This window comes from Bos taurus, chromosome 1 (assembly GCF_002263795.3).
Source record: "Bos taurus isolate L1 Dominette 01449 registration number 42190680 breed Hereford chromosome 1, ARS-UCD2.0, whole genome shotgun sequence".
Lineage (NCBI taxonomy): Eukaryota > Metazoa > Chordata > Mammalia > Artiodactyla > Bovidae > Bos > Bos taurus.
The window spans coordinates 83,001,350-83,013,217 of NC_037328.1; the positions used below are offsets into that span (position 1 = coordinate 83,001,350).

Sequence of the window (11,868 nt, forward strand, 5' to 3'; positions counted from 1 at the left end):
TAGGGCCCATCTCATTCTGCTCTGCTAGCTCAACTTTCACCTTTCCATTTACTTTTTTTCCAAAATGTTGATGTCTCTCACTCATTGCTGTCACCTTGTTTTCCTTGTCATAGAGGCATGTGCCTTTTTCGAAAAATTCCTCTGTTGACATTTGAAAGGGGTTTTGGAGGGAGTAAAAAGCCCATGTGTTCAATCTGCCATACTCAAGTGGAAACCCTTTGCTTTGCTTATAATGTTCCCTTCTACTTTTTTTTTTAGGGCCACTCAGGTGTCACAATCCTGTAAGCCTTCTCCCTAAGCACCCAAACTAGAAGGAATATCTTCCTTCTAAAAAGTTCTACAGGCCACTTCTGATCTCTGCCACCCACTAGGTATAAATTAGAGGTACTCTACAGTTATTTGTACTTAACTGCCCCTATGAGATCCATCTATAACCTTCACATGCTTTCTATTCACTAGGTCCTATATCTGACAAAGAACTGAAGTTGCTCAGTCATGTCCGACTGTTTGAGACCCCGTGGACTGTAGCCCACCAGGCTCCTCTGTCCATGGCATTCTCCAGGCAAGAACACTGGAGTGGGTTGCCATTTCCTTCTCCAGAGGATCTTCCCAACCCAGGGATCGAACCCAGAAACTGAGATTTACTGAATAAGAAAAGTAAATTAAGCCAAATCTCAGCCACCCTGTTTCTCCCTCTTCAGAAACACTGAGTAATGCCCCTTCACACTCCTGAACACAGTTCAGTATCCCCTTCCTCAGCTTACTCCTTTCTACCCAATTGAAATGAAGAAAGGCAACTATTTTATTTGATGTCCAAGAGGGCCACTTGTTATCAGAGACATCTGCCAGAGTTAAGTGTTAACAGAGTGAGGATTATAGGAAAGCAACAAAAAACTCAATAAGACAAGACAGAAGGGCATGTCTCATGGTCTAAGTTAAAGCAGACAATATTGGAACCTGACAAACTCCAGTTCTAGAGTCTAATAACAAAACCTTGCTCTATTAATTACTATTTATGGGACCTCTATGAACTTTAGACTCCTGATCGGAAAATGGGGATAAGACCTACTTCATAGGGCTGAGGTTGCCATTTCCTTCTCCAATGCATGAAAGTGAAAAGTGAAAGGGAAGTCGCTCAGTCGTGTCCGACTCTTAGCGACCCCATGGACTGCAGCCTACCACGCTCCTCCATCCATGGGACTCTCCAGGCAAAGTACTGGAGTGGGGTGCCATTGCCTTCTCCAGAAGATTAACTAAAATAACACATATTAGGGGACAGCCCATTTCAGATCTTCCTCTGTTCTTAAGACTATCCATTGCTGGCCTGAGGTTGTATTTGCATCTGGGGGGAATTTCCCTTCACTGAGACACTGAAAATGGTGAAGGAAAAAGAATTCTGGACGAGGATCAAGTCCTTAACTTTATCCCCCAAGAGTCATGAGACCTTGAACAAATTCCCTTATTTTGAAGATGAAGAGTAGCCCTGTTACCTGACAGTGGTACTGGATCAACTGGACAAAGCATGTGATGGACTGGCAGGTGGTTAATGGACTTTACATATGCTTGGTATCATCACCCTCTGAAGAAGTGTTTGGACTAGGACTCTCTATGGAACCTGGTTTGGGCACACCACTCCAGGACCACAAATTGGTTCACAAAGGCTGGAAAAGAATCTAGCCCTTCCACTATCATGACAATGGCAATGGTCAACTAGCAAGGCACCACAGTACCATCTAGTGGCCACAACACCCCTCTTCTCCCTCTCCACCAGGTGGTTAAGGAAAGGCTACTACTGCATGAGAGGTTCAGAACTCTTTGGTCACATCAATGGCTGATCAGTCAGAGTTGGAGAAAAAGCAAATATACCCCTCTCTTTGTTTTTTTTTTTAATATTAACAAATACAAGCAGCAGAGAGGGCCAATTGCTCTCTGCTATTCCCTGAGGGGAACCAGAGGACAAAGCTGTTCCTCTGGTCTTCCTCTAACCGCAGGGCCTGCTTAGCTCCTCCTTAGGCAGAGCTGTTATCCAGCCCAACTTCCCTCATCCCCACTCCCCAGTCAGGATGGTTGCTGATGGTGGGAAGAATACTGTAGTTCCAGCCTCTGCTCCAGTCTCAGTTCAGACGGTGGTCACTCATCCTTTTGAACTAATCTCTCACTTGTCCTGGCCCAGAAACCTTGAGGTTAATCAACAACACCCACAGAAGCAGGCAGTGTGACTTCAGTCATCTTCAGATGACTCCTCTTCTGCCTCTTTTAGCCACTGGATGAACCTCTGCAGCTGTAAGGAAGAAGAGTGGAGAGCTACTGAGGGGGACTCACATAACCCTCCTGTTCTCCTTAGTGGATAACCAACCAGAGGCCCAGGGACCAACCACCTGGAGTCTGGGGCCAGGAGCCAGGGAACCAGACAACGACTGCAGTGAGAGGAAGGCAGCCTGACTCACCTGCTGGTTCTTTCGCAACTGCTGGCCTTTGTCAGTTACCTCCCTTCGGCTGAACCAGCTCAGAATTGTTTCCTCAGCCAGGATCTCCAGTTGGTAAAAAGCCATCAGTACCTACAGAAGGCCAGCAGAGGAGGTCTCAGGGGCCTTGCAGGGTTCAAGATACAATGGATAACAGAGGAAGAGGCAGCAAGATCTAGTGGCTTCCTACCAGGCCCTCAGCTGCCTCCTATACACTGTGGAGTCTCCTCCAAAACAGACAAGAGTGAGCTGTTCACTCTGACACTGGGACAGGTCTGACTTCTGTAACTGTAGCGCTCCACACATTCCCAGGACAACCTCCAAATGGCTGCCTTACTAGCTTGGCTCCAAGCTGTACTATCCCAGCAATGAGCACAACACTACAGGTGGATGACACTATTAACCAAACTCCATATGGATTCACGTCAGTCTATACTGTGTCTCCATGGAGGTCACCAAAGCCTGTTTCAAAGTAAATGCAGGACTATGTGGCTTGGGGTGGTATTCACCTTGGCCATGGAAGTGCTAAGAGCTTCATGCTCCAAAAAGAAGTCCTCAATGGCTGCCAAAGATTCCAAATGATCAGCGGCGCGCTTTATGTAGTTCCTAAAGACAGGGCTCCAGGCCTTGAGCAACTGTGGGAAAGAGGAGAAGCTGCAATATATTCCTGAGCATGCATCTAGACCTGGACAGTAAAGAGAATCAATCATGATAACATGGGTCTTTCACGACAAGAGGTGGTTGCCTGGTGGTCTAGTGGTAGGATTTGGTACTTTTGCTGCTATGACCTGGGCTCAATCCCTGATCAGGGAACTGAGATCCCACAAGTCACAAAATTAAAAATTAAAAAAGACAAGAGATTATACAGGCTCTGTGGAACTATGTCAGAGGCACCTGGGAGCTGCTGGCAGGACTGGAGAAAAAGAAATTTCCTAGGGAAGGTGAAGGGGGTCAGATGCTGCAGGCTGCCTCAAAATATCTGTTCCCAGTCTAAATGTTCACCTTATTCTGGGTCAGATCATTTTCAGTCCGAGTATGACAATCCAGTCCATTTTGGGTATGCCTTTGAATACCACCTGAATACTGGAATCTCAAAGGCCACTCATTACTGAAACTAACTTGACTCCCCTGGACAACCAAACCTGCTCTAGAACCCAATCTGTGTCCAGAGGCAAGGAGAAAGGAACCACAAGTAACATATACCCCGTAAGACCTTCTACTCCTGATTTCCTTTAAAGCCAAGCCCCCAAAATGTATACCTGGCTCCACTCAACCCCTTGTACCCAGCTTCAATCTTTGCTTACAGGAATCAACAGGGTGCAATAGCGGTTTGGGTCTAGCGGGGAATCCATTTGTTGCAGTGGGAACTCCAGGACCACATGGCTCAGTACTTGCATCACTTCCTTCAGGCTTATGTTGTAGGCATACCTGTGGGGACACTGGGGTGACACCAGGGCCTTCACTGGCCCTTTCAGCATATTGTAGAACTATGACTTTGGCAGGACATTGGGAAGAGGAAGTCAGATGCAACATGGAAAGGGAGGATTTTGGAAGGAAAAAGTCTATGCTGAGGCTAGAACAATGTTCTCCCTGTTTCAAATGCTACCAGCCTTGTCCAGTCGCCATGTCAAGGGAACATGTTCCTATTTGGGGAAGAATTAGGAGAGAACCTCCACCACCTAGAATTACCCTGAGAAGATGAGAATAGGGAGCGGCTGCTCTTACTTGAGAGAATTTATCTCCAGGACTAGATTGTCACAAGAAATGTTTTCCTCCTTGCCCCGCTGCAGGGTTCCCAGGACTTCATTCTGAAACACTAAAATCAAAGCAAGAATAAGTTCATGGACCAATATTTTTCCAGGATGCTTTAAGTCATCCAGTCCTCACTTTATGCCCAACCAAACTGGATGTTCTCCTCTTTTGTCCCAGACACTGCTCCCTTGGCCACATACCTTTGATGTCATCCATCTGTGGAGAGCCTGCCCGACTGTCTAGCTCTTCAGAATCCATACTTCGCTCACTTTCAGTTTCACTCTCTTCTTCCATGTTGATTTTGAGTCCTGAGAATCCAGAAGGGGTAAGAAAAAAGAAAATGGAAGAGCCATTGACGGAGAGCAATATATCTGCTCTGTCTGCATGAACAAATTAATGAACAAGCAGTCTGATTCTGATCCCCTGGAGAAGAAAATGGCAACTCACTCCAGTATTTTTGCCTGCAGAATCCTATGGATAGAGAAGCCTGGCAGGCTACAGTCCATTGGGCCATAACAGTCAGACACAACTTAGGGACTAAACCACTGCCAGTCTGATTCTGAAGTGTTCAAACTCCCTCAAAATAATCTGATTTAGATGGTGCATGGCAGGAATGAGGCCTAGCTCACCCCATAGATTCTGCCGTAGTTCCTCCTCTTCCTCCATGTTCATATCTGCAGCTTTCCAGAGGTAGCCCTGGCCTGCAACTCCAACTTCTGCTGGATTGTAACCTGGAAAAGACACTGATCTTTAGCAAGGGCCCAGGAGAAGCACCAACCCCTCAGGAGGAAACACTGGTATTTCTATGGGGCAGAGAGACACACAGATGCCCCACACCTGCTGAGTCTCACACCTTTCAGCTTCATTTTCTCTTTTTCTTGGTCAGCCCCAGAATCATCACTGAACTGACCATCATCCTCATCATCCTCTGCATCTGGAGGGTGCAAAGAGATCACTGAGCCCTCAGGTAGCATGATATCTGGGCCCACTACCACCTGGAGGAGAAAAAAGGAGTGGGTGGCACAGATCCATTAATGCGTGGGAAAAGTACTGCAAAGGAAAGTGACTTTACTAAGTCAAGCAGAAAGCAAATGAAACCACTGGATTGGGAATTTCAATTCAGGCTGGATTTGGTGGACATAAGGCACTTTCTGGCTCAGCATAACCACCACTCAGCTCGTGGCCTATGTGCCATGTGGAGCAGGTCTTACCTGGGAAGTGAGGACACAGTGAGGCTTCAGTGTAACATTTTCCTTGACCTCAGCATTGTCACAGAGCAGAGACTGATGAATCTGTGCTCCAGCAGCCACTCGAACACCCTGCCATAGGAAGGCCTGGTCCAGCACCACATTATCACCTGGCTCAGGACAGGAAACACTCCTGGTCACCCATGGCTCCAATTCCAGACCAGACCACTTCTCAGACCATTTGTGGAGAATGGGGCTGACTGACACCAACAGAGATCCCATCCAGCTCTACTACTCCATCCCCAAATCACCATATATTCCCTCTCCCTCTCTAAGCTCAGGCCAGAGACTAGAACATTGCTCAGCCTGACTACCCTCCACCAGGTTTACAAAAATTTGACTATATACTGGACTTAAGAACCTGAGAACCTTTAAGATTTCTGGAGATCCCTTGAACTCAAGAAACTTATTAGAATCACACTCATGTCTAAAAGTAGAACCAAATTATTCTACCTCTTTTGTTTTGGTACATTTTAAAGTCAGAATCTTATTGTTCTCTTAATGGGGCAGTTCCATTAGAAGCATCACTTTCTTATAACCAAAGTGAGTTATTAAAGAGTATAAAGAACACTAGACTTATTATCAGAATCAAGTACCTGCATTGCCTCTTATGAGCCATGACCTTGGAGGGACAACCACTTTTAGCCTTTTTGATTATCTATAAAACTTATCTATAAATAATACCTCACAAGGTTTTTATGAGGATTAAATGAAATAAAGTACACAGAAGCCCTTTGTAAACTGCAATGTACTAAATAGGTATTATTGCATGTTAATTATCCAGTTGGTCCTGAATGTGAATACAGGGTACCCTGGAATGTGAAGAGTCACCCAATAATAGGCCCACAGACCACAAATTAAAAGTATCACTGTTTTTACATCCCTGTTCCTTCCTTAATTAAGGCAGCCACTCTAGTTCCTTATTCTCAGGGACTATCCCTCTGTATCCTTTTCTGGACTCATGGGGTTCCCCCAAGTTCCTGCTTCTAGGATGGCCAGCTTGACCTCCCTACCTATACTCACCAATGTGACAGCCAGGGCCAATGACACTGTTAGTGATGGAGCAATTGCTGCCAATGACAGTGCCAGAACCTAAGAGCACATTTTCCTCCAGGATGCTGCCATGGCCCAGGCTGACCTCAGGCCCTCGGTAGATGTTATGTCGGGAGTGAGTGCAGCTCTGGGTTGTGCTGTCAGTGAAGTTAGCCTCTGGGGTGAGAGGGTAGACCCATCGGCGGATGACATCCGCGCAGACAGCAGCATACATGTGTAGGTTGGAGACCCGGGCACCATATTCCTTAGTTGTCACATGCATGTGGATCTGGTTTCCTAAGATCTAAATGAGGAGAAAAAAAGAGAGGTCACCCAAGCAAGCAAGAGAGAAAGAACATCCCCCAGTATAATTCTCTTCTAACTTCCTTAAATTCCCTACTGCTTCTCAATGTCACAGCCAAGTGGCCTGAGACTTTTCTCTGTACTGCTTCCCTCTCACCTCCAGCTATTTTCCTTCCTCCTACAGCCCAATAAAATATGAGACGGGACCAAAAGTCCCCCCACCTACCCAAGGGAAAACAAACTTTCACATTACGTGTAATGGTGGATAGTCATGTTTTTAGCAATCAATTTGTTGATTTTGAGATTTTTTAACATGTCACTGGTGGTCAGATGGTATTGGGGATCTGCCAAAAACGAAAAATGAATCTTCTGCTTTCGTGTGTCAGCAGGGTCTATTGTCCCTGAAGTTGGTTAAAATAAAAAAGCAAATGAAGAAAGAGAGGAAAAAAGGGGGGTGGGGGTGGGAAACCAAAAGTTATCAGCATGACGTAATATTACAGCCCTCTTCTAAAGAGGCACTGGGAGCCTTTCATTACCTCCTCATTTACTAACAGGCCTCGCACAAAGTCATCTCGTGTTTGGTAGTCGAAGTTGTCTGTAAATAGTTGAGCCACCTGTGTGGAGAAGTCAGAGGGGGATAAGGTTAAGTACTATTCTCTGGAAGCAAACATAGCCTTCTAGAGACATATCAGACACTGTGACAGCAGGACATGGGCCAGAATCCCAAAAAAGTCAGCCAATGAGCTACTGGGGTCAAGATGACAACACCTCTTTGCTATAGAACAGATGGGAGACAGGGGGAGAAGAAATATAGCTTGTCACTTAAGGGGGTGGTAATATATCTTCAGAGTTTTACTCGGTGGATATGCAGCCTTTGACTGAGGAGCTCACCTGAGGAGAGCAGATGCTGATATGACAATCAAGTAAGTCATAGCGAATCTCCACTCCATCTCCACTGCCCTGGAACAAGCTCTGTGGGAAGAAGTTACAAGGACTTTAACTCATCTCTCCTGCTGAAGCCTGTCACCTTCCCACTTCAAGGACCCCAGATAACCACATACCAGAGGGAAAGAAAAACGTCGGAGGCCTTGGGTCTTCTGGAAATGGAGCACCTGATTTGTGGCACTATCCACGGCCACTACCACGTTATCCTCATGACAACGAGTTGGGTGGCTGGGGGATGACTCCTTGAAGATCATCGTCATCACAGATACATTTTTTTCTAGCTTCCGCCTTAACCTATGAAGGACAGGAAGGAGAGAGCTGTAAAAAAGCAGTCCTAGGGCTCTGTGGTCCCAAACCCCACCTCTACTGTTTTTCCCATCCTGACCTGTGTTCTTCCAGGGCTCTGGTAATATTGATGTTTGAGATGACATCCCCATACACCAGAAGGAAGTCAGAGCGCACCAAGGCTTTAGCATCAACATCACGGAGAACATCCCCCAGTGATCTATACAGCTCTGATGTAATTATTCGAACCACATTGAGGGATGTTGGGCGGCACCACTTGGATTTCCTAAGGGAAGGGAGGGGTGAGGGGAATGAGTAAACCAAACATAAAGATCATGCAGGGCTTCTCTATTCCTGCCATTCAACATTCACACTCCTTTGCTGTGATTTTTTTGGAGTTTCTGCCAGCGTCCTCAACTTCAAAGAGATTAATGAACTATAATGAATGGTTTCAGTATACTGTCTTATGTATATAATCTTGTTTTATGTATATAAATCTTGTTTTCAGTATATAATCTTGTTTTATGGGCTAGAGAAGCAGGGCTATTTCCTCTCCATTCCCTGACCAATCCCCAAACATGGATTGGAACTAAAAATCCCACTGAGACTTAGGTTATTCGAAGTATTCTAGGGACAAACTTTCTCTTAAAGCTCGTATCAAGTTTAGAAGCTGTCTGATGGAGATCATGCTAATCCTAGCCTATATTTCCTAAGCTTCCTTAAATCCTGAGAGTCACTCTTTTTCAAAAAGATTTCACTCAACATTTCTTAAGTGTTTACTATGTGCTTGGTACTAAGCTAGGTACCAGGAATACAAAGATGAGGAAGAGCTCAACATTTAGAAGCTCAGTGGAAAAACAAAGATGTTACTCTTATAATTGGCATATTGGAGCCACCAAATAAAAAGCAAAACTCACTGGGACTAAACTTTATGAGATTCAGAAAAAATTCAAATGCTGTTCTTTAATCTTTGTCACAGCTTCAGCTGCTCACCTCCTAAGTGAAGAGAATGCCCTTAAGACCTTACAATGGGATACAAATAGACACATTTTTCTCCCTCATAATTTCCCCTTAGTTACATTCATCCTAAGGAAACCAGGGGAAAAATGGTGAAACATGGAAAGAAAAGTTGCAGAGCTTACAGTAAATGTTCCTTGATTTGAGCAGCCTTCCAGCAACAAAAGACAAAGGTTTCCTGTACACCTGTGGCAGTCAGAAATTCCAGAGTGTAGTCAATTAGTGCCACATTGGCCAGGGGCAAGAGGACCTGGAGGGTAAGAGACAAAAAAAAGTCTGAAGACTTGTTATCTGTGAGGATCCTCTGAGAACCATTCTTTCTCCTACTTCAACCACAATTTCACTCCTCTGTCAGTATTTTCAAACAGTAGTTTTATGTTTCCTATTTAAAAGTAATCAGGCTCCTATCTTTGATGTTTATAGCATGCTCTAAACATGAGTCTGCTGTGCTTAGTTGCTCAGTCATGTCCAATGTCCAACTCTTTGCAACCCCATGGACTGCAGCCCACCAGGCTCCTCTGGCCAAGGGGATTCTCCAGGCAAGAAAATTGGGAGTGGGTTGCCATGCCCTTCTCCAGGGGATCTTTACAACCCAGGGATCGAATGCAGGTCTCCCACATTGCAGGCAGATTCTTTATCATCTGAACCACCAGGGAAGCCCAAGAATTCTGGAGTGGGTAGCATATCCCTTATCCAGGGTAATTTCCCCACCCAGGAATCAAACCGAGGTCTCCCGAATTGCAAGCAGATTCTTTACCAGCTGAGCTACTTGGGAAGCCCAAACACGAGTCTAATGTGTTGCAATTTGGATACAGTAAACATAGAATCTACTTGCTTAGCATCAGACAAAGCTGATACAGAACAGACAACCCTGATTTCTAACACTAGAAATCAGTCATACCTCCAGAAACTTAAAACACCACTAAGGCCTTTTTCACTGTAAGATTTCCTTCCTTGATCTCTTTCTAAGAGCCAAGGTCTAGCCATCCCAAACAGTTGCCCCAAATAAACAGCCAATTAGACTATTTGGAGGTGGGGTGGGGAGTCAAAGACAGTTTTCCGTAAACAGAATGTAAGTCCTTTTCTTTGAAATGGGGACTGCTGAGGAACCCAGCAATCATTAGGAGTAGCTCAGTCCAATTCCCCAGTGTCTAGACAATACAGGGGATGCTGGCAACCAGCCACTGAACCCGTTCTGTTCTCCTATTGACAGATGGCACTGACTGTCATCAAAACCTGGAAAGAAAAAAGCACACTGTACAAGATCCAAAACAGCTGTTACTATGGGATCAGACTAGTCTGCTCCTTTTTTAGGCCCAGGACCTCCCTTTTGAAGGCAAAAGGAGGTTACATTTTCTTTCACCTAAGAATCTCTTTTTCCTAAGCACAAAAGCCGCGCAGCCTCCTCTTGAGGCACTGAATCCTCGTGTGAAGGCTTCTCACAAACACTGGTCCAAGGTTAGTCCTGCGGGCCTCCCAAAATCTGGAGGTGAACAGCACTACGCGTGCCCAAATCTTCCAGCCACTCACTTGGTCAGGTAGTCATCAGGGCTTTTGACCGTCTCTCTGCCTTCCTCCTAACCAGATAAACCCGATTTCTGGGAAAGAGAGTGGGCACAAGTCCTTCCAGAGGCCGCCTCACAACACAGTATAACTTGCTCTAGCCCTGCCACCTACAAGGCCCTCCGGCAGCACTCGAGCACGTCGCTCACCCGAGGCTGGTCCTTGGAGATGGGAAAGAAGCGGCGGTTGAAGCTGTCGGCCACCAGAACTGCTTGTAGGGGCGGCGGCGGTTCCTCCTCCGCCCCTCTGGCTGCCCCACCACCGCCGCCGCCACCACCGCCGCCACCGCCTCCCGGTCCGCCGCCGCTGCGCTTGTTGACCCGACTAGCCAACGCACCAGGCGGTGCCACCACAGTGGCCGCCATCTTCTCTCACGGCCACCACTTCCGCACGGAAACTGACACGGCACGCAGTAAGGGACAAAAAGATCCAGCACTCGAAATGCGAAGGAGTAGAGAAAGAAGGGAGGGTGGAGCCGAGGGCAGAAGAATGCGCATGCGTTTCCCCTAGGTCTGCTTAATGGCTGAGCTGCGAGGCAGAGAGCAGTGGGGCCCAGCGGCGCGGGTTCGGCCAGTTGAGGCACCCGGGCGGCGAGGAGAGGATTTATGGAGTGCAAGTGTTGCCGTCATCATTTGTTCCTGACCAAACTGACGTTCTTAGGGGATAATGAGACTCTCTGCGAAGCAGCTCTGTATGTATAATCTCCACTCCGTGCTTGCGTGCTAAGTCTCTTCAGTCGTGTCCAATTCTTTGCGACCCTATAAACTGTAACCCTCCAGGCTCCTCTAAGGGGGATTCTCCAGGCAAGAATACTGGACTGGTTGCCATGCCCTCCTTCAGGGGATCTTCCCCACCCAGGGATCAAATCTGCGTCACTTGTCTCCTGCATCGGCAGGCGGGTTCTTTTCCACCAGCTCCCAGCACATTAAAAATTGTGGTCCTCAGTTTTCTTTCTCCTCACCTAATGTAAGCCGGCACCTTGGGGAGTCCAGACCGAGTAAGACATTCCTTACCCTCAGGGCACTCACAAGTCTACATAAACACAGAACATGGAATAGTATGGAGAGCAGTAATTCCATTAATATTAAGCGCTGATTGTGGCTGGGAACGATAAAAGCATTATCGCACTTAGTTCGTCATACGTCTCTGTAAGAACATTTTATTCATTCATTCAAGAAACATTTTTTGAAGTCTCAGTGGACCCGACCGACTGGATTAAGTGGAAAAACTAGTGTTGGAACCCGATCAGTGTGAGGTTA

The 11,868-nt window shown here is 46.4% G+C and overlaps 1 protein-coding gene across 1 annotated transcript; it reads right to left on the reverse strand.

Annotated features, from left to right (window-relative positions):
- Positions 1–1,869: 1,869 nt before the first annotated feature.
- On the reverse strand, positions 1,870–10,984 carry EIF2B5 (eukaryotic translation initiation factor 2B subunit epsilon). The gene is made up of 16 exons (XM_002684878.5): positions 10,759–10,984; positions 9,172–9,296; positions 8,130–8,315; positions 7,861–8,038; positions 7,691–7,771; positions 7,336–7,413; positions 6,488–6,800; positions 5,429–5,574; positions 5,071–5,212; positions 4,847–4,948; positions 4,418–4,525; positions 4,191–4,281; positions 3,770–3,893; positions 2,975–3,100; positions 2,448–2,558; positions 1,870–2,281 (listed from the first exon to the last, which is right to left on the reverse strand). The coding sequence occupies exons 1-16, from the start codon at positions 10,972–10,974 to the stop codon at positions 2,222–2,224; spliced, it is 2,187 nt and encodes a 728-aa protein (XP_002684924.2). The 5' UTR covers positions 10,975–10,984; the 3' UTR covers positions 1,870–2,221.
- Between the last annotated feature and the right edge of the window lie 884 nt (positions 10,985–11,868).

Bases quoted from the DNA above. Each gene is read 5' to 3' on its own strand.
- EIF2B5 (XM_002684878.5), bottom strand. From the start codon at position 10,974: ATGGCGGCCACTGTGGTGGCACCGCCTGGTGCGTTGGCTAGTCGGGTC. The intron at 8,316-9,171 runs GTAAGCTCTGCA...CCCTTCCCTTAG, and splicing joins CAAATCAAGGAACATTTACT to GAAATCCAAGTGGTGCCGCC. The intron at 5,575-6,487 runs GTGAGTATAGGT...GTCCTGAGCCAG, and splicing joins TGGCCCTGGCTGTCACATTG to GTGATAATGTGGTGCTGGAC.